This window comes from Bradysia coprophila, assembly GCF_014529535.1.
Source record: "Bradysia coprophila strain Holo2 chromosome IV unlocalized genomic scaffold, BU_Bcop_v1 contig_5, whole genome shotgun sequence".
Classification (NCBI taxonomy): domain Eukaryota; kingdom Metazoa; phylum Arthropoda; class Insecta; order Diptera; family Sciaridae; genus Bradysia; species Bradysia coprophila.
The window spans coordinates 5421309-5446627 of NW_023503374.1; the positions used below are offsets into that span (position 1 = coordinate 5421309).

Genomic DNA, 25319 nt, shown 5'->3' on the forward strand with positions numbered 1-25319 from the left:
ATTACACCGTCAGTTCAAGTTTGTCAGTTACGGTGAACGCTCAAGTCTAGTTAATAATATCGTCTTCAGTGTTAAAATCATTCAAATCATAACAAAAATGACGTCGATAAAAATCCCTGACATTGTGCTTTCTAGCGGCCAAAAAATGCCCATTTTGGGACTAGGAACGGTAATGTTTGGCGAAGATAAGAATAAAACGTACCAAGCAGTTCGTGAAGCAATCAATGCCGGTTATCGTCTAATTGACACGGCTGCTATGTATCAAACAGAGCCCGAAATCGGTCGTGCCATTAAGGACTCGATCGTCGACGGTGAGATTACTCGCGATCAGCTATTTATTGTCACCAAAGTGTGGACTGACTCGTTGAAACGTGACAAGGTCTTAGAATCAGCAAAGGCGTCTTGTGAACGGCTAGGCTTAGATTATGTTGATCTGTTGCTTGTCCACACACCAATGCCAACAATTCCTGGAAAGTCATTCGAACCGGATAACGATGTAGATATTTACAACGAGACATGGAAAGGAATGGAAGACGCGCAGAAAGCTGGTTTCACTAAATCTATTGGAGTTTCGAACTACAATGCCAAACAGATAGACGAAACAATCAAGGTGAGATTGAATTGAAAAGTTTGAAAATGTCTATTGCAACGTAACTGTTAATAGGTAGCTGAAATAAAACCGGTTGTGAACGAGGTTGAGTCTCATCCGCTTCTCAATCAGAGTAAACTTCAAGCGCATTGCGAATCGCGTGGCATCAAACTTATCGCGTACTCCCCGCTCGGTGGTACTCCACGAAAAAGCGATATGTCAACAACAGTTACCGATCAGAATGTCCGCAATCAACTGGTTAACAACGATTTAGTTAAGAAATTAGCCGAAAAATATGGTAAATCACCGGCACAAATTTTGATCAAATATCATCCGGCTCGTGGATTGATTGTCATTCCGAAATCAGTGACAAAAGAACGAATTGAACAGAATGCGAATATATTTGATTTTGACTTGACGGAACAGGAAATCGAACAATTGAATGCTTTGCATAACGGAACCCGTTATTTACACTTCAAAACATCTTCAATTGTCAATCACAAGAATTTCCCTTTCCACGACGAGTACTAAATGTTGTCCTTGATTTTGTTCATGTTATTCAATAAATGAAACGTATTTCAAATGGTATGAAGTGAAGAATGTATTCGAGGTGCTAATGTAGGCATAAAATCTTGATCGATTACAGTTGGGTTTATAATGCAACACAATTCTGACTGAATCGGGTTTGTCATCCAAATGTTTCAAGAAACTAACTGTTTGTATGTAACAGCCAGGACCACAATCTGATAAAATTTCCATTTGTTTTTTACGTTCCGCATATGCCTCAGTGAGGCTCTTGATGTTATAAAGGAAACAAAAAAATAAAGCATACATCAAGGCGTATTCATAAATAATTCTATAGACACAAAAACAGACTACAGAGCAAGTGTGTGTAATAAAATCTTCTTCACTCGGCAACGGCCATACCATGATGAATACACCAGTTCTCGTCCGATCACTGAAGTTAAGCATCATTGGGCGCGGTTAGTACTTAGATGGGTGACCGCTTGGGAACACCGCGTGTCGTTGGCATTTTTTTTAAACATGCGATTAATGTACAACACTATTCAGGAAATCAAGTCATAAATGGCTTTTTAAGCATTTGATGGGTAATTTTGGGTAATTTTCACAATTATACATCAATGATGTAACATCATGCGCCTAAAATTATTATCACAGAGTGTCATACAAGGTTTTTCTCAATAAAGGCAACGAAAGCTTTAGTTTTCGTCAATGAGGTGAAGAAAAAACCAATGTTTATTCCCTTGACTGAAAGTCAAGGGTCTAGCGCCAGAAAATAAGAGTGCCGGTAACCAATATCGGATAATACTGGGGGTGGATCTGGGCAAAAAATGGAAAATCCAGAAATTTGATGAATTTTTGTCACTACGATTAGTTGAGTAAATATCGTCCGATTTGAATGAACAATATGTCGGTCGATGCGCCTTAGCCCGAACATGAACCCTATTGATGCTGGCCCATCTTCATCTAGGTACTATCCCTGAGAAATGAGTGAAAAAAAGGTTTGGTGGAAAAATTGAGGAAATTTTGAAATTTTGTCACTACGATAAGTCAAGCAAATTAGATCCGGTCCGAATGCTCGATATGTCAGTAGATGTGTCCTAGCCCAAATACGAACCGTATTGATTTTGACCGGCGGAGGCCTTTACCTAAGGGAACGAGGAACAAAAACGTTTGGTGTCAAAATCCTCAATATTGAAATTTTGTCACTACGATAAGTCAAGCAAATAAGATCCGGTCCGAATGTTTGATATATCAGTAGATGCGTCTTAGCCCAAATATGAACTCTATTGATTTTGACCGGCAAAGGCGTTTACCTAAGGGAACAAGGAACAAAATCGTTTGGTGTCAAAATCCTCAATATTGAAATTTTGTCACTACGATAAGTCAAGCAAATAAGATCCGGTCCGAATGCTTGATATGTCAGTAGATGCGTCTTAGCCCAAATATGAGCCCGATTGATTTTGACCGGCATAGGTCTTTACCTAAGGGAACGAGGAACAAAAACGTTTGGGATCAAAATAATCAATATTGAAATTTTGTCACTACGATAAGTCAAACAAATAAGATCCGGTCCGGATGCTTGATATGTCAGTAGATGCGTCTTGGCCCAAATATGAACCCTCTTGTTGGTGGTCTCTTCAGGACTGATCCTTGAGAAATGAGTGAAATTTACTTTTTGAAAATCCACCTATCAAAATCGGACCCATTGCGTCTGGGATGGATTTATACATGGTTTGAAAAGTCTTTGCCAGTAGACCTCAAAACAGGCCTCATACAGTCTCGAGTCACACCTGGTTTCTGGTGGAAGATCTCCGAAGTTAGAAAAATAGTGTTTTTTATCCGAATTTTTTGGCCGTTATAAATGATCGTTCCGGGTGAGAGTTGGCTCGTTGGAAAGCTGAGCTTAAGTACTTTCGGGTCATGCCTAGTTTAATTAGATTCATTGATATATGTTTGCAAAAATATGCAAGAAAAATTTTCAAAATCTGTGTGAACTTTAGACAGGTCTGGGCTGGTACTGATGACGCTTAATGTGAACCTAAGATGCTAGTTGTAACATACATTGTCTAAGCTTTCCGTTGATACCTCATTTGCAGTGCTGGTGATTGCCGACATAACAGAATTTTATGTTAGTACAACCGCTACTCGTAAAACTCGCCAGCAGTCTTTGAAATACAATTTCCTTACGCAAAAAATAAATTTTACATCCAATTAGTTCAAACAAGCTGGCTTAGTTTTCCTCATCATCTGCCAAATAATTTTTTGCCAAAAAAATTTGACTTAAAACAACAAAAATTTTACCAAAAAAATCTGCGTCGCATGTGGTAAATACATTTTCTTGTAGGTCTGTTCCTGAACATCTGCCACTTTGTTCTAAAATTTCAGATTATTCACTAAAGATAGACAGATTTCAGCGTTTATTTCTTAACATACTCCTTGCGCGAAATGTAAATCAAATTTGAGCGATTTCGACCATGACTGATTTCACGAAATTCATTATACATTTCTTGACAGTCAAGGGACCTGACCTGCCGCCAGGTCGGGAGCAAGTTAAAATGAAACGTACGAAAAATGTTCGTGCTATTCGTTCCATGTCATATGTGAATTCAAAAAAATAACAAATTAAACTTTTCTTCAAGTTTATTCCAACGCCGTACTCCCCTATTCTCCTCGATATTTGATGTTACTTGTCTAGAAAAGACTCAATTTCCGTACAATCATAAAATACCCAAACTTTCGGAAAATAAAAAAGATGCCAACGACACGCGGTGTTCCCAAGCGGTCACCCATCTAAGTACTAACCGCGCCCAATGATGCTTAACTTCAGTGATCGGACGAGAACTGGTGTATTCATCATGGTATGGCCGTTGCCGAGTGAAGACGGTTTTCTTACATTGTGTATGGTACGGTACAGTGTCACCGCATTTTATGTAAACGCCTCGATGTATGTATTTAACAACTGAATTTAAAAATATTGTATTTCATAAGAAACGAAACCTTAAGAGGCACCGGCACTTAGCTAAAATTGTAGCCTACATTTGCGTGTTTCGTATTTCATTTTTGTTAATATCTTTTCATCAGAATCCTTTTTGAAAAATGTACGACCGCAATTCCGACCACGAATCTGCTAGCTTTAAATAAAAATTAGTTTTGGTTGTAGTCGTTTGATCAGCTCTGAGAAAAGTGAGCAGTTTCATGAAATTTTCATAAACTGCTCATTGTTCTCAGAGCTGGTCAAATTGTTACAACCAAATCTATTTTCTGTTAAAAGCTAACACATTCGTGGTCGGAATTGCGGTCGTACATTTTTGAAAAAGGATTCTGATGGAAAGATATCATCAAAAGTAAACTAAAATCCTGTATTTAAAAATCGTCCTAATGTATGCTTTTCGGAAAAATACCGGGGCCTCTTAAAGGTATACGAAGAGGCGTATATGATTTGGTAATGCGATGAAACTGCATATACCATAAAGTGTTTGTAAAATCGTCTTCGTTCGGCAACGGCCATACCATGATGAATACACCAGTTCTCGTCCGATCACTGAAGTTAAGCATCATTGGGCGCGGTTAGTACTTAGATGGGTGACCGCTTGGGAACACCGCGTGTCGTTGGCATTTTTTTTTTCAGAAAATTTTGAGTATTTATTGATTGTACGGAAATTGAACCTTTTCAAGCCAAGTAACTTTAAATATCGGGAAGTATGGCGCTGGGGCTGGATTGGAGTAAACTTAAAGAAAAGTTGAATTTTGTTTTTTCCCACAACTCATTGGCGAATAGTAAAGCCTTCGTTGTTTTTATTCAGAAAAACGTTGCATGCAACTCTGTCATAAATGACTTTTAGACACACCACCTATAATTCTAACAATTTTAGTGCCTGAAAAGGAATTTATCACTCGGTTTCATAAATAAATATTTTACATTTAAAGAAAAAAAAATGCCAACGACACGCGGTGTTCCCAAGCGGTCACCCATCTAAGTACTAACCGCGCCCAATGATGCTTAACTTCAGTGATCGGACGAGAACTGGTGTATTCATCATGGTATGGCCGTTGCCGAGTGAATACGATTTTTTTTCAAACACTTTGTATATGCAGTTTCATCGCTTTACCAAATTATATATGTACGACTCTTCAGATGAGTTTGAATTTGAAGGTTTCGTTTCTTAGGATATACAATATTTTCATGTTCAGTTGCACAAAACATACATCAAGGCGTTTACAAAAAATACAGTGACAGTGTACCGTAGACAATGTTTGTTAAAAAATCGTTTCCCGTCGGCAACGGCCATACCATGATGAATACACCAGTTCTCGTCCGATCACTGAAGTTAAGCATCATTGGGCGCGGTTAGTACTTAGATGGGTGACCGCTTGGGAACACCGCGTGTCGTTGGCATTTTTTTTATGTAATGAAGCAAAATCTTTTGATGAAATGATAAAAATTTAGCTTTTCATTAAAAGATTCATGACTGATTCATGACTGGTCAATGTAGACATTAGTTCGGTATAAACATCGATTGAAACTTTGCGCAGTTTTCTTTCTTTATTTTCGAAATTTATCTTATATTGTTCTAATGTAACCATTAAAGATGAAAGCATTTCTAATTTCACATAATCATTTAAAGTTATTTGCTCCGCGTCAGTTCCAGTTGTTGTCCCACAATGAGACAAAATATAAAAATTTATTGGAAAAATTGAGAATTTCTTCGTCCATCATTCAGTTTTATTCAAAGATAAGAGGTAAGTGTCAGTAAATACAATCCAGACATGTTTTTGAGTAACCAGAGATGAACTATAATCCCAAAACAACTTTGCAAGACTGATTATATCGAATCTGAAAATTTCTGACTAGGTTATCTTTTTTGGTTCTTTGTTGTCACATCGACAAGAGGTATAACCGCCAGTAAAAGTTTAAACCACATAGCTGTCTCACAAACACATCAAAAGATTAGAAAAAAAACACAAAAGAAAACTAAAACCGATAGAGTTATGTTAGTTAAAAAAATCGTCTTAACTCGGCAACGGCCACACCAGTTCTCGTCCGATCACTGAAGTTCAGCATCATTGGGCGCGGTTAGTACTTAGATGGGTGACCGCTTGGGAACACCGCGTGTCGTTGGCATTTTTTTTTAAATCTAATAGTACATTACTATGCAAGGGAAGTAAAGTGATATCTCGTATCCAGATGAGTAAAAGTAACCGAGGGCTTTAGCCCGAGGTACATTTACTCATCGTGATACGAGATATCACTTTATTTCCCGTGTGTAGTACAACGTTTTCCTATGCGAGTGATGTAAAGGCTATTGCCTATACATGTAACAGCCTTATTACATGCACCAGCATAGGAAAATATTTATTTATGAAACCGAGTGATAAATTCCTTTTCTGGCACTAAAATTGTTACAATTATACATGGTGTGCCTAAAAGCTATTTATGGCAGAGTTGCATGCAAAGTTTTTCTCAATAAAGAAAACAAAAGCTTTACTTTTCGCCAATGAGTTGTAGGAAAAAACAAAATTCAGCTTTTCTTTATATTTATTCCAATCCACCGTCATACTCCCCGATGTTTAATGTTACTTGGCTTGAAAAGGTTCAATTTCCGTACAATCAATAAATACTCAAAATTTTCTGAAAATAAAAAAAAATGCCAACGACACGCGGTGTTCCCAAGCGGTCACCCATCTAAGTACTAACCGCGCCCAATGATGCTTAACTTCAGTGATCGGACGAGAACTGGTGTATTCATCATGGTATGGCCGTTGCCGACGGGAAACGATTTTTTAACAAACATTGTCTACGGTACACTGTCACTGTATTTTTTGTAAACGCCTTGATGTATGTTTTGTGCAACTGAACATGAAAATATTGAATATCCTAAGAAACGAAACCTTCAAACTCATCTGAAGAGTCGTACATATATAATTTGGTAAAGCGATGAAACTGCATATACAAAGTGTTTGAAAAAAAATCGTATTCACTCGGCAACGGCCATACCATGATGAATACACCAGTTCTCGTCCGATCACTGAAGTTGGGCGCGGTTAGTACTTAGATGGGTGACCGCTTGGGAACACCGCGTGTCGTTCGCATTTTTTTTTCTTTAAATGTAAAATATTTATTTATGAAACCGAGTGATAAATTCCTTTTCAGGCACTAAAATTGTTAGAATTATAGGTGGTGTGTCTAAAAGTCATTTATGACAGAGTTGCATGCAACGTTTTTCTGAATAAAAACAACGAAGGCTTTACTATTCGCCAATGAGTTGTGGGAAAAAACAAAATTCAACTTTTCTTTAAGTTTACTCCAATCCAGCCCCAGCGCCATACTTCCCGATATTTAATGTTACTTGGCTTGAAAAGGTTCAATTTCCGTACAATCAATAAATACTCAAAATTTTCTGAAAAAAAAAAAATGCCAACGACACGCGGTGTTCCCAAGCGGTCACCCATCTAAGTACTAACCGCGCCCAATGATGCTTAACTTCAGTGATCGGACGAGAACTGGTGTATTCATCATGGTATGGCCGTTGCCGGGTGAATAAGATTCTTTTACAAACATTGTCTTCGGGACAGTGTCACCACTCTATGGTATGCAAACACTTTATGGTATATGCAGTTTCATCGCATTACCAAATCATATATACGCCTCTTCGTATACATTTAAGATTCCGTTTCTTATGAAATACAATATTTTCACACTATACCAACCATAGACAATGTTTGTAAGAAAACCGTCCTCACTCGGCAACGGCCATACCATGATGAATACACCAGTTCTCGTCCGATCACTGAAGTTAAGCATCATTGGGCGCGGTTAGTACTTAGATGGGTATCGTACTTCACCCGAATGTCTACAAATTGAGAGACTAAGTTAAACTTTCAGCAATTTTATTACTTAATCACACCAAATTCACAACGAAAATTGAGACAAATAATGCTCCCACCGAAATCTTTTTATCATTTCCCTTTTGGGTAGCAGTTTTACACTTGCCGTAGTGCCTCCATGTCGATGATAGAAGGTACAATCTTGAGTTCTCTGTCGAATACATTTAATCGAATAAAATCGAAGACAATTTAGACTCATGAATTTACACTCACATCAAATGTATCGAGTTCAGCCAGCCGTTTGAATTTTAAGTTTTTCTTCCTAATAACGTACTTGGCTCTGTTCTTCTCACAAGTCATGCAATTCTTGCAATAAGTTGTCAAAGGCGATACTTTTTGCCAAAAATCACCCTTGACCTTCATTCCACATTTGTCACATGTTATTGTTGGATTCGGTATGCAAAGAGTTTTTGTAGCTGGAATCGGTAGTTTTTTTCCTCCAAACGAGTCATGATAAGTGTATTTTCGTTTGTAGTCGATATTGTATGTTCCAGGACTGAAATTAAATGAAATTTAATCGTCCATCCATATGAACCAATGCACTCCGAAGGTAATCGCTCACCAGGGTGTGATAAAATTTACCATCATTTTACTGTGTGATTTGCGATATTGTACAGGATTAATTTTGGTCGGTCTTAAAGCGTCGTTTGGATTGAAGAGTTTCGCGTTTGACGTTTTGTAAATAAATCTAGGAACGGTTGATTCAAAAACTGCATTGTTCTTTTTGTCCGCATTGAGCGAAAGAACCTAAAGACGGTTTAAATTAGCGATCATTGCATTAACAATTGAGGCGGAGGACACTAAGTAATTTTTTTTTAAGGTGACCACTACTTTGTTTAAGAAACTGTTTGTAAGACCGAATCAAGTTAGGGTCCGTTTCTGTCACGGTGGCTGAAAGTATCTACTGATTTTAAATGTGAAAACAACCTTTTTCGATGAAGTTTTCGGTATATTTACAGGTGGTCCGGACGCTATCCTTCTCATGAACGAGTTCATTTTACAATACTCAAGTGTACACGCTTCTCGTTCAATAGTTGAACCGAAACAAACATTTTGTTGTGACGGTCTTCTGATTAAATAATCGAAACCTAAGGTCACAAATTTACTTTAAAAAAAAAACATTTAAAAAAATCCAATCCAATTACCTAACGCCCGATAATTATGAATTACAATTTTTAATTCACGCCAGGCAGCGCGTTCTTTTTCACGTTTCTCCTTAGACATGACTTCTTATTCTGATCAGATTTTTTCTTCCTCTTCACGGAACAGTCAACAACAAAATATTCGCGCGTACTTATCAATTCCAATATTTCATGTTATTCCCGAATGGTATAATCGAGATAAGTAATCGCATTGGTTCGTATTGTTCGACTGTCTTTCGTTTGAAGAAGTTGAAGAAAACGGAATGCAAATCTAACAAACATTTGCCTTTTTTACGAATCAATTTATTAGGCGCATACAGTTCCGAGCTATACAGGAAAAAATGCGGAATTTATGTCGATGTTGGAAGATTAACATAATCGTGACGATAAGAAAGTATGTAAGTACTTCACATAAAATGTTTGTAGTTTACCTGCTCTATAATAATGGTACACATAAATTGATGAACCATTAGATTTGAATATCGTATTGTACAACAATAAAAAAACGAAGAGAAATCTAAAATTAGACCATTTCGTTCTTTGGTATGTTTTCTCATCAACTGAGTAAAAATCGTTCGAACGAAATGCATTGCACTGCCTTTTACGCAATGAGTACGAAACCGAAATCTTAAAATTCACTAAATGTTACCACATTGAAGTAGTATTAAGGGCTATTACAATTTCCATACATCATTCCAATTGCGGCGTACATTGTACATAGTGCATTGTACGTCGGTGTGTGTGGCCTTTTGTGTTGTTAACATGAATAAGGCCATCTTATTTTAGAGATGACTGGACATCTGTTAGCGACTCAACGACTACAAGACGGCACAAGAAGAACACTTTCAAACTTAAAATGTCATTGTTCATACAGTGGCGCGACTTCAGTGGTGCCCAGAGGCTCGGGCAACACCCTCAGCAAATTCATCGAGGCTGAGCACTACCCTAAATCGCCAACACTTTTTACAGTAAAACGGCTTCTTTTGACCTTTTTTTCATGTAAATATTTAGTTTTCAGAAAATCTTTACAGATTTGGTATAATTAAAAAAAAAAAATCGCTGCGCGGCCATATGACTGTCGATACTTTTACGAAATAATAAAATGATACAAATGAATCATCAGCAACCACTTCACATGAAAACTATTACGAAATTGTATACTTTCTTGGAAATTTTCAAAGTTCAGCTCTAGTGCTTTCTTGAAATGTATTTTTAGAAACTATCCAGACGTCAAAACGCACGCTAAGAAATGTGAAAAAATTGTTCGCTTCACTTCGCTACTTTTTCGCTATGATTCCGATTGCAATTTTCCATAGCACTTTCTAGTTTCATCGAAAATTTGATAAAACGGGCGAAAATACCTGAGAAGTACTGCTAAGTAATAATACGCCAGAGCCATCAGCAATGACTTGCTCTATTTATCCTCTTTTTCCCTTTCAAATTTCCTCTTTTTAAAATTTTCCTGTGGGAACCCTATGTACGTTCATCAAAATACAGTCAACTTGTGTATGTGTAGATCTTGTCTAAAATCATTTTTCCTTAAAAAATAAATATTTCTAAAACATGAAAAATTCGTGTATCGTAAAATCTGAGGTCAACAATATTTTCTTATTCTTAAATTTTTTTGGGCACCACCCTTCAAAAATTTAAGTCGGCGCCACTGCGTTCATAAATTTATGATATCACAGTTGTGCTCCTAACATGAACATGAGAAATATTTGGAAGCTTATGCAATTCTTTCGTAAAGACTTTCTTGGAGTGGATGTGGAAAAATGAGTGTTCGTGCTAGGAGCAGTGCTATGGTAATTATAAAATTCTTATTCTATATGGATGTATCCGTCATACTTACAGACAAAAAGGTTTTCTTTATAAAATGTTGAATTACTCGAAGATTAATCCTAATTTATGCGTGGAAAAAGACTTTTTTTATACAACCCAAACAACTTCTTTGGTCTAGTGTTGGATTCATTGAGTATAATCGAATCATCGATCAGGATATTTCAAAAGCTTCACCAGCTAAATAAAACATTACTACGGTCGTAAAGATTTCGGAGAAATTTACGATAACAAAATATGAAACAACAAGCAAATTATATGTGTTCGCCTATTTGTATGCCTTTACGTTTTTATTTCTTCAAAAAAAACAATCTTTTCCTATACCATTGTTCAGATTCATCAAGATACATACATCAAATGCAGTGACACTGTACCGTAGACAATGTTTGTTAAAAAATCGTCTTCCGTCGGCAACGGCCATACCATGATGAATACACCAGTTCTCGTCCGATCACTGAAGTTAAGCATCATTGGTCATAAATTGCTTTGTAGCGATTTGATATGTAATTGTTACAACTATACATCATTTATAACTAAGTGTCATAAAACGTTTTTCTCAATAAAGGCAACGAAAGCTTTAATTCTCGTCAATCAGTTGAAGAAAAAACAAATGTTTGTTAAAATAAAACGTACAGTCGAAGAAAAATAAGAAACTGGCAATACAATCCAATCAATGCTATTTGTCCCACATGCATTACCAATGTTACGATATTTACGTATGTATTATAACTTGTAAATCGTATGTGATGTGGATTAAATAACATCGTTTGGATTGTATTCGTTGAAAAAACAGAAATGAAATCTAGACTGTACGAAAAATATTCGTTCCATGTCATATGTGAATTCAATAAAATAACAAATTAAACTTTTCTTCAAGTTTATTCCAACTCCGTACTTTCCGATATTTGATGTTACTTGTCTAGAAAATATTCAATTTCCGTACAATCAATGAATATTCAAAATTTTCTGAAAAAAAATGCCAACGACACGCGGTGTTCCCAAGCGGTCACCCATCTAAGTACTAACCGCGCCCAATGATGCTTAACTTCAGTGATCGGACGAGAACTGGTGTATTCATCATGGTATGGCCGTTGCCGACGGAAGACGGTTTTTTTCCAAACACAGTTTCGTCGTTTTACAATTAAAAATTACAAATCCTCAAATCATGTAAACCGAACAATTAAAAAAAAGAGAAAGAAATTACAAATTATATGTGCAGTGCACACTTCTATGTTTGCCTTTAAAGTTACTTTTCCAAAAAAATACAACATTTTCATGTTCATTTGCACAATACATACATCAAGGCGTTTACATAAAATAAATGCGGTGATACTGTCCCGTAGACAATGTTTGTAAAAGAATCTTATTCACTCGGCAACGGCCATACCATGATGAATACACCAGTTCTCGTCCAATCACTGAAGTTAAGCATCATTGGGCGCGGTTAGTACTTAGATGGGTGACCGCTTGGGAACACCGCATGATAAATTCCTTTTCAGGCACTAAAATTGTTGCAATTATACATTGTGTGCCTAAAAGTCATCTATCACCGGTTTGTATACAAACAAGGCATCAGAACAGTCGGAGCGTTTGCTGCGACTTAGCCCCGTACGACCCGTAATCCTATTTCGTCCGTAACCATAATAAGTCCGTAGCCCTAATACGCCCGTAACCCTAATACGTCTACAACCCTCTAATGCGTCTATTACCAAAATGCTAGTCAAGTTGGGCATGGTCAAATTTACTGAAAGTGTTGATTTTTAAAATTGCGCATAGCGCAATTACGAAAGCCCGTACGAAGTACCTCTAAAAAAAAAACCAACAATTCACGACATTATTTTAGAAACCCAAAATTTTTTCCCAACTTTCCATTGGGCATTCAATTATCTCTAAAATGAAACAAAAACTAGCAAAATCAGATGAGATTTACTCGATTTATGTGCAAAAAACACTTAGGGCCGAGTAGCGGCCTTAGTCCAAGGGCCCAAATTTGAAACTTTTTTCGCCACGTTATTTTCGGTATTCAATTATCTCTCAAACGAAACAAAAACTAGCAAAATCGGATGAGATTTACTCGATTTATGTGCAAAAAACACTTAGGGCCTAGTAGCGGCCTTAGTCCAAGGGCCCAAATTTGAAACTTTTTTCGCCACGTTATTTTCGGTATTCAATTACCTTCCATAAAAAACTAAATCTAGCAAAATCGGATGAGATTTACTCGATTTATGTGCAAAAAACACATTAGGGTTCCAGGCGTATTACGGCTACGGACGTATTATGGTTACGGACGAAATAGGATTACGGGTCGTACGGGGCTAAGTCGCAGCAAACGCTCCGACTGTTCTGATGCCTTGTTTTTATTGCGGATTCGTCATCTATGAACACAACCAAATGCTTTGCCCTTACTGTCTGCTTCCAATTCGACGTGTTACAAACGGCATATTAATCTTATAAGCCCCCAGTACTTCGTACGGGGCTAAAAATTTCTCAATAAAGGTTACGAAAACTTTACTTTTCATCAAAGAGGAAAATAAAATGTACAAAAAAAATTCGTGCAATTTGTTCCATGTCATATGCGAATTAAGAAAAAGTAACAAATTCAACTTTTGTTGAAGTCTATTCCAACGCCATATTTTATGTTTCTAGCTTGAAAAGGTTCAATTTCCGTAAAATCAATAAATACTCAAAATTTTCTGAAAAAAAAAAATGCCAACGACACGCGGTGTTCCCAAGCGGTCACCCATCTAAGTACTAACCGCGCCCAATGATGCTTAACTTCAGTGATCGGACGAGAACTGGTGTATTCATCATGGTATGGCCGTTGCCGAGTGAAGACGATTTTTTTCCAAACACTTTATGGTATATGCAGTTTCATCGCATTACCAAATCATATACGCCTCTTCGTATACATTTAAAATTCCGTTTCTTATGAAATACAATATTTTCAAATTCAGTTGTTACATACATACATTGAGGCGTTTACATAAATGCGCCGACACTACACCAACCATAGACAATGTTTGTAAGAAAACCGTCTTCACTCGGCAACGGCCATACCATGATGAATACACCAGTTCTCGTCCGATCACTGAAGTTAAGCATCATTGGGCGCGGTTAGTACTTAGATGGGTGACCGCTTGGGAACACCGCGTGTCGTTGGCATTTTTTTTGTTTAAATTCACGCAGCAAGTGGACAAACAACGAGAATTTCCAAATTCTTTGTCACTACACATATATTCGATATGAAAGTAACAACTTTTAACTTCGACTTCTTTCTGTTTGTTACTTTGCGATCTGTCGAAAGTTTTTCAAAGCTTCATGTGTGAGAAAAGGGTTCCTTACACTTCAATCTGGCCTTCAACATTAGAATATTGTAGGAACGGTATAAACAGCTACAGCTTAATTTTACGAATGCGATTTTCGTATAACTCATGCTACAGATTTGTTCAAAAGATAAAAACGTCTCATGCGCTGGTAAGGACAATCGAAAATGTGATCCGGATTAATGAATTGAAACAAGTGTCGCACGTTTACATCCTTTCGTTCACATTTATTAAAAAGATTAGTTGATGTCACAATTACACACTTAAGTTAAATCATCAGGAACCGCTGTTGGACTTTCCTTTTATTGAAAAAGAAAGAAAATCAAAATTTGCGAAAATCGTTGGACTTTATGCATTCTGATGGCAAACTTACATCTGAATTGCTGGTTGGTGACGATGGCAAAATTACCATATCGGAAGAAGAATTGTCAAAACCAGTAGCACCATCAGCATCAAAATCATCAACGTACATATCTTCAGCATTACAATTCTGATCCGCTTCAGCCAAATCTTCGTCTCCATCACAGGACGTATCACCGCACACATCCGTCGAGCTTAGATTGTTCTTTCGTTTGTGATGCAAATTGAAAAATGTTGGTGCCGTCTCGTTGGTCTTCGCCGAACACTGAGAGGAGTCGAGATCGGAATTAAAAAAAAGAATCGCTCAGACAGACGAAATCGGTTCTGTGGACCGCTTGCAATGTGTTGCACGACGAAAGATCGTACCTGATTCAATATTGCAGAATTGTCAGCGTGTGGATTGGTCTCGTACCGATTGTAGAGATCGTGAAATGTTTGCATCAAACGGTTTCGCAACGGGTCGGACGTCGAAATCAACTGCAATTCGCGAAACAAATTAATCAGAAAATTGGGACGACTTTCGTTGGCGACAATTAGGGCAGAAACCTCTTGATAAACATTTTCTTTCAGCGCTTCAAATGATTTTTCAGATGACCTGCAAATGAACGACAAACAAAACGATTAGCCGAAACTCCACGGGGCGTTCGATAAACCGATGGTCACTTACTTCGAATCGTTAGTCATGACTGTTTTGGTTAAATTTGAATCGATTCCATTCGTCTCTTGCTGTATGACAAGAAGATTATTTTGCTCGGCGGGATGTGAACTTTGCGACTTGCGTTTGTGACCGCCTGTGGATCGTTTCGGCACCATCTTTGACGTATTCGGCTTCAATTCGTTCAGTTCCAAATTGATCGAATTCATAAAATTGGAAGCCACATCATTCGAATGGAATGGCCCAAAGTTCATGTTCAGATTGTTTAAGCTGCTAATGTGATCATGTCCCAGCGTATCGTTGCTTTGATGCAACAATTGTTGATTCATCGACTGATTGATGTTCAATTCTTCCGGATTGCGTATCGCACTGCCATTCGTTCCCATTTGTCCGACGAACGTTGAAGTATTTTGTTGCTGTTGTTGTTGATTAGTTTGATTTTGGAAATGAATCGAGTACTTGTTGTTTGCGACAAGCGGTAAATTGTTATGTGTCATGTGTGTGGGTAGTCGGGATGATTGGTTTAGATGACTTTGATCTCTATCTCGATTTTGTGGTAAATTGTTAATACTGCTCGCTTCCTCATTACTTTTGCAGCTGTTGCTTGAGAGTAGATTTTGGCGCGAATAGCTGTTGTGAGTGGGGTGATAACAAAATTTTCAAACGAACACAGTTAAATTTCAGCTAAACTACAAATGATCCTAATCTGTTCAACGACACTGGGAACCTAACGGAGTATACTATTACTTCCCGCATCCAGGATATGGCAGAAAACGTTCGGAGAGACGAGACAAAGGAGTGAGTGCTTACAAACGCTACTAGGGAATTGATTGAATGGAAGTGATTGATAGAACTCTGTATTACTGCAAAACCCACGAAAAGACTTGATGCTCTGTTCCAAGACAGATCTTACTTCTCTGCGATCCCCAGTATCCTCGGATGTTAGTCAACACCTTTCGCCGATATTTTATGGTGAACAAAACTCAAGACTTCACGAATTGTACTGAAAAATTGACGACACTAGAAACGACGACTTTCTGAAGAAACAGCGAGTTCCTGATGAAGCGGTGATTAGTCGCCGATTCTTCATTAACTCACCTTTTTTCAGGAAATGGTCGTTTTTTCACATTTTTTAGAAGGGAAAATTCGTCGTACGAAATGCTAAAAAGGCGAGAAGAAATGACTTCCTGAAGAAAAGTGAAAAGGTGGGTTAATGAAGAATCTTCGACTGCTCACCTCTTTTTCAGGAAGTCTACGTTTCTTCAAAAAGTCGTCATTTCTAGTGTCGTCGATCTTTCAGTACTTCATGATGCATGAAAACCAAGATTTTATTGATTTATGGAAAGAGCAGAGGGCATTATGCATGCAAGATATGGCGATTTTTTTGGTTCACCCTTAGAAAGAACAGTTTTTTTCATCACAAAGTACTCCCATCCTCAGTTTCAAATCATCCCACAATATTCACCAGATTTCATCGAGCTACTTGATTTTACGTCGACTTTCCAAGCTCATCTTAATCCGATTTCCCCGTCTCAACTCATTTCCCGTTTCGTTTTGTCCCGACAAAGTTATCTGACACTAAAACTTTTCGGCATCATCGATAGACATAATTTGCTGACAAGGCACCTATTCAGGAACGACAATGTATTCGGGGAATTTTTTAGAAAAAATGATTTGCATTGACAAGGACAAAACCGAATTCGAGAAATGTATAAGAAAGCCCCTCAGCAGTATCAAAATGTTCAACCCATCCCGATTCCATTTTACAGACAAACACGACCTCACACCTCAAACCCTATCTAAATTTATAACTCGATTAACATTTAAGAACAACGGATAGCAAATAAAAACAAAGAATTACCTTCGAAAATTGTCCCAGTAATTATTGGCCCGATTGCCCGGTGTCGTTTGGTTGTTTAAAGCGGGTGAAGTGGTAGAAGCGGCAATATTCTGTTGTCGAAGCTGATTATTAGAATTGGTAATGTTATTAGCGGCAAGATTATTATTTTGTTGTTGCATGTAGGACTGTGATGAATTTGTCTGATAATTAGAGGAGTTTGATATTGATGTGTGCAAGTCATTGTTAAGCAAATGCGTCGGATAGCAACACGACGATGAATCGATTTGATTATGATGTATTATGTTATTATTGAATCGACGCGAGCGAATGTTGTTCGGACTTTCGACTTGAATGGGAACTGGATGACTTTGGCATTGATACTGTTGGCCGTACGGCGAATGCGGCAAACAATTTGATATGCAATTGGTTTGGTTCACTGGCTGCTCGGATTGGGCTCTAGCGTGACACGGATATGAATTGTTGTAGGTCAGATTCGGTGGCACGGTTTCTGCTCTGGTTGAATTTAGTGGTTCGGGGAAACCGTTGCGTGACGAATTAAACATTCGTTCTTGCAGCTGAAAGTGGACACAAAAAATGGTTGTTTCACTTCAATCGAAATACTGACCGATTTCACCTACCAATAGCACTGCTGTATTCAAATTGTTAATTTCTCTCTGTTGATCCCACAGCAGCTGATTGAACTGGCACACCGAATTGATTAACATTTGCTGAGTTTGAATAAACTGTTGCAGTAATGCATGATCGTTGCCAATGCCCGACTGATTCGACGATAAGCTGGGATAATACATGGGACGACAATTGTAGTTTTGATCACTATTCACACTGTGATGGCAATGGAACTGTGGACTTTGCGGGCCAAAGTTACAGAAATTGTTTGAATGCTGCCAATCTTGTGTGTTGTCCAAATTTTGTTGGTTGACCGACGACATTCTTAGTGTGTCATGTGCTGATTTCATCCAACTTGCTGTGAGAGAAGTGAATTGATTTTAAAGATCGATTAAACACTAAGGTGCTGATCATTTAATGAACCTGGGCTTGGGAGCTTTTGCAGAGCCAAGAAGTGCTTCTGCACAAAAGAAAAAACCGAAAAAAACTTACGTCTCTCTTCCGGTCCAATATGACGCATTGGTGGAGGAAGACTGATGCCTCTGGAACTGTTCGAGTTGATGCTCCGAACATCAGCAGACGCGCCTGCATTCGAATTTATTTTCGTCGGAACAACCGGAGGCAATTGCGTTGTTTTTGCAAATTGCTCATTTTGACGTTCGAAATTCGAGCGAGCCGATCCATTAGCCAATCCGAACTGCGACGTATTCCAACTATTATCTTTATACGTTGCAGTCGGCTCTGCTGTTTTGTCGCCATCGGATCCCAAGCATTGGTCATTCGATTTGTCATCAAAACGCGTTTGATTTAGATTGGTAATTTTCTTCAATCCCTCATTTTCGCGTCGCCGTCCCATTTCGTTTTTGATGTCCCGCAATCGATCTCTTTCTTCAGCAATTGACATTGCCTGCAGTTTTAAGTCTTGCGTCATGGACTGCAACAATCTGACTCTTTCGTCCATGTCCGGTTCTTCTTCCACTTCTGGACCGGTTATGGTCGACGGTACTGAGTCCCGTTTGGTCGACAAAACATTTTCGTAATGCGACTCATTGTAATTTGCATGCGTCGGACTAGATTCGACCGAAACGTTGTCATTTTCATTTTCTTCGCAGTCTCCGTTCTTTATTTCGATAATTTTAACGGTGTTCATCAGATTCTTGAGCCGCTGCAGCTGATTTTTCATTGTGTTAATTTCGGCTATTTTGTCCGTCAATGAATCCTCATTACCGCCGATAGTGCTCTCATTGTCATCTCTACTACTTTCGTAGTCGTGAATTTCAGCCACCGGTTTCGGGATGACTGGAGACATTCTAAAATTTGGGTTAGACGGTGACGAGCTTTTCGAGCCCGGAATCAGCTCAATTGGAACGATCTGCTCATACTCAATGGGTACATTCCGAACTGGTGCCGAATTTCGATTCTTTAATATGGAAAAACAAATTGGTTAACATCACCTTTGCTAATGTATGCAGATGCTCGGTAAACATCTTTGTGAAAAATCGGTCCTGCGATACTTACTAGAGATCGTTGAGCAACTTCATTCATTAGCTGCAGTTCGTCAACCAAACTAGCCATTTGCTCTTTCTTGGAGTATAGGTCGTACAATTTTCGTTCCAGTTTCAATTGTTCGTCCAATGTGGTCTCGTTAGAACCTGAATGATAATAGCGGAAAGGTGTTATTACCAACATGGCACATTACTGACATACTGGGGAAGAACACCATTTGGTTCATTCAGAAAGACAAACCTTTGTAAAATAGTTAAATTTCAACATAAATACTACTCGTGTAGTATAATCAATCAATCATCGAAAGTAGGCAGACTATTTTCAGGAATGACGTCTGAATGATGCAAATGTTAGATTTATTTATTGCTTTTGCACAGGGTCGTATCTAGGTAAAATCACAGTAAAGCAGCACCGATCGGGGTCATATACAAGTCTGAAATATCCATTCATATCCTGAGAATTAGCCAAGAGTTGACTACTTGGCAGAATGTGTTCCAATAACTCCACAAATTCCAATAAATTTCAATTTTATTTTGAATTGATTTGAATCGTGGTTTGAATGAAAGAGTGACTGTACCAGAAATTCCACTATTGGTCTGCACAACGCAATAAGCTCTATTGTGATGAGTATTGGAAAATTTCACATGTCGAGTGCCTGGGCAACATTTTCAGCGTAAGGACAAAAGAGTGAACTAGAAGTTTGGAAAAACAAAATGCCAATCAACAAATAACAAAATTGATAAATCCAATCATGCATCCGTTGAGTGCACTTGCAATATGCATGGGATGCATATAGTTGGTTAATTAATTTTGTTTTTCAATGTTTTGCCGTTTCGCTTTTGTAAGTCCTTTTGAATTGAATTACAGTTTTATAGCATCGGCTGCGTAATTGGCAATTAATTTTGTTTCCGTTACATAGTTTCGTTTTATTTTTCCGCCTACCTGTTGAAGCGGTTTGAGGCCCTTTTAACAAAACGTATCATATGTTCAACTCGGGTATCTATTTTTATAGCAATGTGAAATGAGAAAATTGCGTTCTATGTTTCAAACATTTTCGTTTTCGAATGCATCTCATGTTTAGTTGATTTATTCCTTTCTGACTGATAACAGAAAAGGTAAATTTTCTGGATATTTTTAAGACGTAAACCTCTGTGTCGATAAGAAAGCATATTTACCTGGATGGGTCATTTTAAAGGTAATTTGTATTACAAGTCCATGCATTCAAATAACGGGTAAAAATTGGTCAAATTGTGATCGTCATTCAAGTGACCGAAAGAGATGGAAAATATGGGAAAATACGGGTCTGAACTCTGAACCTTTCATCAATCATTTAACACGAATAGAGATGATTTACAAATATTAACGGAACGATTGGAGTGTGAAAAGAATTTTTTTATATTTTCGTAGATTTAGTTTATAATTAAACTCAAGTATAGTTGTTGTCCCTTCAAGATTTCTGATCATTCGAACACATGTGATATCATGTAAAAATTATGATAAATTCGTGCAGTTTATTACACATTCACAGCATACAATTTGAAATAAAATTTAAAAATAATTTTCTTTCTCCTAATTTTCGTTTTTAATGTTTTCATTGAATTAAATCGTCTTGGTTCTTCGGTTACATTTTTCCGCTACATTCAGAAATAGAAAGATGACTCTACGGTGATAATTATCGGTTATTACTTTCAACGTATTTTAAACAAAAAGAAACGTAATCAGTGAAACAATATCGACGATACACTTGACTATATTGAACCAATTCCCGCGAACTTTGAAGGCAATTATAAATCAAAACTGAGATTGGTAAACAAGACGATCGCTTATTTTTGTAAATATAAATGTTGTTGCAACTGGATGTTTTACAACTCTATTAAACCTTTCACAGTCTCAGACGGTTATGGAATCTTTCACTTCTACGTTATTAAATTTTCACAGACGATGTAACACCGCACTATTTTCACGTATTTTCGTTTTTCAAGGTTCACAAAACGATCGATAGCTTGATTTTCGATGGAAAATCAAAAAATATATTTTTTTTAAATAAATTGAACTGGCACAAAATACTCACCCATACAGCATGTGATATTGTCCGAATTTTGATTTTCGATATTTTCCGATTTCGGCGGTTGATCACTTTCTCGATCAGAATTGTCGCCAGCGAATCCCTGCCACAAGAAGAAAATGTTTTAACGAATTTGAAAACCGTTCGGAACAATGAGACACGAAAATGTGTGGTTTTTCGCAGTGAAAATATATTTTCTATTTTTATGTGTTTTACTTGCGTGTACACGTGATTTTATTTATAGATTTGACCAACAATTTACACATTCAAAGGAAATTATTTGGTTGAATTTGTGTGTGGACGTTGGCATAGGCTCAGGTTAGATTTTGTTGAACATTTACTGATTTGTGAGAGTAGAGGAAGTTGGACATGCGAGAAATGTCTACATTCATTTTTCGAATATATGCATTTCCTATGTGCTATATTTGTTGTGCGATAATCGCAATAAAGAATCGAAAAATTTAAATGAATGATCGCACTTGAAGATCGCTGTTAAGAAACATTAAAAATAGAAAAACAGAATTCATTTTCATAGATTTGAAGCGGGTGTGATCACATTCTGCACTTAAGGATCAGCTGGGCTTCATCATTCAATTTTAAAAAACGAAAAAGTGTGAATTTCGTTCGCTTATAATTAACTAGACTTTTAGAGTAATTGGACTGGTCTCCATGCAAAGTCTCTCTGCATGTATAACTTTGAGTGTTATTTCTAGCAGCAAGATTGGTTTGACTTTGATGTCGATGTTCAACTGTTACTGTTACAACCGATTTGCCAAACAGGAAAGTCATTTCGATTTTATGACTAGGCCTGGATTGGATTCAATCGCATAAATAATTTGGAAGGGAAAATTCCCGGCCGAAGGATTATTGCGAATTCACACAGCTCTGTATGAATAAGTTGCTCATCGATTGTTTTCAATGTGTATGCTATGCATACAACAACAGTGGTGTGATTAACTGTCGACAATGTTCCAGTCATATTAGCTCTGAACTGTGTTTTGTACGTAGTGAACCAGTCGAATTTGTATTGATTTCGGTTTACGTTATGACAGATGTACCGGCACTTTGCCTAGCTGTCGTCCCACTCAGTGGCTATGCTATTGCTTTAACTGATATCTCGCTACAGAGAAGGGATGATGTTTAGCTTCGTTTCGTCTTAGTCGAGACACAAGCAGGAGAATTTTGACGATTCTACAAATGTGTAGAATACCTGGATTGTCCTCGACACCCGACTGCGGGCTCTGGTATGAGGCTTGCGATTTAGAAAGGTCGGGAGAGGTTGATGTATGTAGAGGAGGTCCGGAAAAGGGCTTCCAACAGACTTTAATGGTGACTGAGTAGCACAAAGGATCCCAGATCTGTGTGCGTCGATCAGAAATGGTTGGCTCAAACTGACGAAATCTTATCGCTAACAAATATTTCATTTTGAATTATCCGCTACAAAAATTTGATTGATCTGAATTGCGAAGCAAATGAACCGCGAAACAAATGAAGCTAATCGGTGCAAGAAATACGTAAACGAGTTTTACACCAACCTGCGAATAGAGATGATGATTTTTACAGACAACATTTTAGAAGAAAATGTTAGAGTTTAAGCATAGCGTTCTAGCTTCCTAGTGCTAATGGTTAAAGACAATCATTTTGCTTCTGCATTTCATATAGGAATTTCCTCTCAAAATATCGAAGTTTTATCAAATTAAAAAATGGACCTGACGAGACCGGGAGTGTAGTTCATGGATTGGCATTGCTAAAAATGGTCAAAGGTCGGACAAGACCTTTACATACTTGTATCACTCACACCGCACAAATTTTAAAAGTGATTTCAATTTGAAACGAAAATGAGACAAGGCGTAACAAGGGCTGGTGCATCCCTTGAACAAATAAGTTATTTTTCGTAATATTTTCCATTTTGGCCGTAAAATGTCGATGTCGATAGATTTGAGTATCACGACATGAAAAGCAAAAAACTACAAAGTCGTTTCACTGCACAAAAATAGGACATTCGAAACGAATAAATAATATAAATGTCCAGTCACTCACATTGATGTGTTGCCCTGCATTCGATGGTCTTTCCGACGATTTATCCATTTTCTTTTCCGATTTATTTGCTTTCGGAACGGTTCCAGTCGACTGTTTGGACGTTGACGACATAATTGTTAGAATTTTTATTTCATTTTGTTGGAAGAAAACTAATTGAAGACATTTAAGACATTTACAAATTAGCACACAGTTTTTGTGTATACAAATCCACGGACCGAGAAACGATTTTTGACATTAAAAGTGACAGGTCAGGTATGTAATTTTACGCTCGCAGCCGAAAATTATTGTACCAGATCTGGAGAATCTGGTGGGAACGTTTTAAATTGGAAATTCAACAATTCAACATTATTGATGATAGCTGCAATTGATGATTCTCAGTTGACCTTTTATTCTTCATATACTAGACAAAATCTTTGTTCGTTACAATATTTATACCAAGCTTTCCAAACACTTATTTATTACAAGAATTTCAAATAGAGTAATATTTACACTAACGGCATATACCATAGCACATATGGTGGGTATGATTTTCATAAATCTATAACTTAGGGTCAGATAGAGATAACGAGCTGAATGTTTCACTAAAAGTGGTAGAACATGTCAAAGATTATAGGAAAATGTTTAACTTTTGATTTTACTTCTCGGAACGTCCAGGAACTAGAGTTAAATTCAAGATATCTGACCAGTATTTTGTGAATCACAGAAAGTACGTTCACTTTCACCTGTTTTTTTTTGGATTAAAATTTAATTTAAGCCAATTTGGAGGTGACGAGATGCTAATTCCCACGTATCAGGTGGGTTTTAGAAGTTCTGTAGGTTCTTTGAGGATTAGTTAGAGAATCACGTGAAGTAGGTTACTTCACCTATTCTTTTGGGTTTCAAATTCAATGTAAGTCAATTACGTGGTAAAAAAAGCTGCTTCCTAAATTTCAAATGGTTTTTTGGAAGTTCTATTGGATCTTTGAGGATTCTTTGGAGAATCACGGGAAGTAGGTTCAAATTAAGGCTTCTAACGGGTCGAGTTATGGGGTTAACTGGTTTAACCCGATAAGTCTCATCGGGTCGGGTCGTTATCAGGACCCGTTTTCCAGAATCATAATACAATTGTTTCCAAAGCCAACTTTAAATCCAACTAAACTAGTTCAAATGTTACTGTCCGCCAAGCAAGTTGTTTAGTCAACGTAGATAAAAGATAGAGGAATTATGAGAGAAAATTTACTGAAAAATCATCTCACAATCACATTGTCACACCACTGACCAAAAATATCTTCTTTCTTGGTGTTAAAATATGGCAATCGTGCATTCGCTTCATTTAATATGTCCAGTGAAATTTGTTGTGTGAAATACAGCCGAAGGCGAGGTTTGAAATCGAATACGCTAAAAAAGACTTGTAGTCCGTGGTACGAATAATATTTTTCATATCCGACGGCGAGTTCCGAATTTAAAGATTTACATCTCCTAACTAATATATATTCTTCAAACACTAGAAAAGCGAAGAATGGTCTCATTTTCTTAAAAAACTCAACAATTTCGCCTTTAATGATTTTTTCAGCCCATCATTTGTAATGTGTGTGTGAGTCACAAAGAATAATAGCATTGTTTGTTCCTGGACTCATTATATGATCACTAAAAGCGAGTAGCATATCTTTAGGGTAATTTTTGATCACAATCAGACGTTTATGTCGTCCGTTGAACTCGAAATTAAATTAAATTAAATTAAAAAAAAGGTAGGCTTAGTCCCAAACACACCGAGATTTCAGGAATGGATGTGTTAAGAGGTAGAAAAGACGAGAAGAAGACAATTGCTTCATGGATCGACAAAATATGATTCACTTCAGGTTATACTCTTCAATGAGATATATAGAAGAGAAACGGGCAAGGTAGGTTTAGTCCCAAACACACCGAGGACCGAGGTCCATTTGGTGA

The 25319-nt window shown here is 37.4% G+C and overlaps 3 protein-coding genes, 1 long non-coding RNA gene, 10 other non-coding genes and 1 pseudogene across 16 annotated transcripts; 7 read left to right on the forward strand and 8 right to left on the reverse strand.

The window, feature by feature from the left end:
• On the forward strand, nucleotides 1-17900 carry LOC119071849 (aldo-keto reductase AKR2E4-like). Of its 2 annotated transcripts, none has more exons than XM_037176909.1 (3): nucleotides 1-610; nucleotides 665-1174; nucleotides 17889-17900. In XM_037176909.1, the coding sequence occupies exons 1-2, from the start codon at nucleotides 98-100 to the stop codon at nucleotides 1118-1120; spliced, it is 969 nt and encodes a 322-aa protein (XP_037032804.1). In that variant the 5' UTR covers nucleotides 1-97; the 3' UTR covers nucleotides 1121-1174; nucleotides 17889-17900. The 2 variants fall into 2 exon arrangements, with proteins under 2 accessions (XP_037032804.1, XP_037032803.1); XM_037176908.1 differs by lacking the exon at nucleotides 17889-17900 and adding an exon at nucleotides 1286-1376 and having other exon boundaries at nucleotides 665-1171.
• Nucleotides 1503-1621, forward strand: LOC119072113. Its single transcript, XR_005086792.1, has one exon. It is a non-coding gene; the product is annotated as a 5S ribosomal RNA (ribosomal RNA).
• LOC119072114 lies at nucleotides 3868-3986 on the reverse strand. The gene has a single exon (XR_005086793.1). It is a non-coding gene; the product is annotated as a 5S ribosomal RNA (ribosomal RNA).
• LOC119072099 lies at nucleotides 4611-4729 on the forward strand. Its single transcript, XR_005086780.1, has one exon. It is a non-coding gene; the product is annotated as a 5S ribosomal RNA (ribosomal RNA).
• Nucleotides 5051-5169, reverse strand: LOC119072100. The gene has a single exon (XR_005086781.1). It is a non-coding gene; the product is annotated as a 5S ribosomal RNA (ribosomal RNA).
• LOC119072101 lies at nucleotides 5392-5510 on the forward strand. The gene has a single exon (XR_005086782.1). It is a non-coding gene; the product is annotated as a 5S ribosomal RNA (ribosomal RNA).
• Nucleotides 6761-6879, reverse strand: LOC119072102. The gene has a single exon (XR_005086783.1). It is a non-coding gene; the product is annotated as a 5S ribosomal RNA (ribosomal RNA).
• LOC119072103 lies at nucleotides 7528-7646 on the reverse strand. Its single transcript, XR_005086784.1, has one exon. It is a non-coding gene; the product is annotated as a 5S ribosomal RNA (ribosomal RNA).
• On the reverse strand, nucleotides 7986-9223 carry LOC119072017. The gene is made up of 3 exons (XM_037177135.1): nucleotides 9145-9223; nucleotides 8927-9087; nucleotides 7986-8150 (listed from the first exon to the last, which is right to left on the reverse strand). Exons 1-3 carry the CDS (start codon nucleotides 9221-9223, stop codon nucleotides 8025-8027), a joined length of 366 nt encoding a protein of 121 aa, XP_037033030.1. The 3' UTR covers nucleotides 7986-8024.
• Nucleotides 11955-12073, reverse strand: LOC119072104. The gene has a single exon (XR_005086785.1). It is a non-coding gene; the product is annotated as a 5S ribosomal RNA (ribosomal RNA).
• On the forward strand, nucleotides 12351-12469 carry LOC119072110 (annotated as a pseudogene).
• LOC119072105 lies at nucleotides 13685-13803 on the reverse strand. The gene has a single exon (XR_005086786.1). It is a non-coding gene; the product is annotated as a 5S ribosomal RNA (ribosomal RNA).
• On the forward strand, nucleotides 14021-14139 carry LOC119072106. The gene has a single exon (XR_005086787.1). It is a non-coding gene; the product is annotated as a 5S ribosomal RNA (ribosomal RNA).
• LOC119071847 (GATA zinc finger domain-containing protein 14) lies at nucleotides 14503-23633 on the reverse strand. 2 transcript variants are annotated; one of them, XM_037176906.1, is made up of 11 exons: nucleotides 23394-23633; nucleotides 21360-21456; nucleotides 19301-19434; nucleotides 18275-19202; nucleotides 17794-18140; nucleotides 17177-17730; nucleotides 15328-15945; nucleotides 15207-15255; nucleotides 15027-15137; nucleotides 14674-14925; nucleotides 14503-14599 (listed from the first exon to the last, which is right to left on the reverse strand). In XM_037176906.1, the coding sequence occupies exons 1-11, from the start codon at nucleotides 23502-23504 to the stop codon at nucleotides 14564-14566; spliced, it is 3237 nt and encodes a 1078-aa protein (XP_037032801.1). In that variant the 5' UTR covers nucleotides 23505-23633; the 3' UTR covers nucleotides 14503-14563. The 2 variants fall into 2 exon arrangements, with proteins under 2 accessions (XP_037032801.1, XP_037032800.1); XM_037176905.1 differs by having other exon boundaries at nucleotides 15027-15255.
• Nucleotides 20487-25091, forward strand: LOC119071852. The gene is made up of 3 exons (XR_005086748.1): nucleotides 20487-20499; nucleotides 21711-21715; nucleotides 24946-25091. It is a non-coding gene; the product is annotated as an uncharacterized LOC119071852 (long non-coding RNA).
• Nucleotides 25092-25319: the final 228 nt, after the last annotated feature.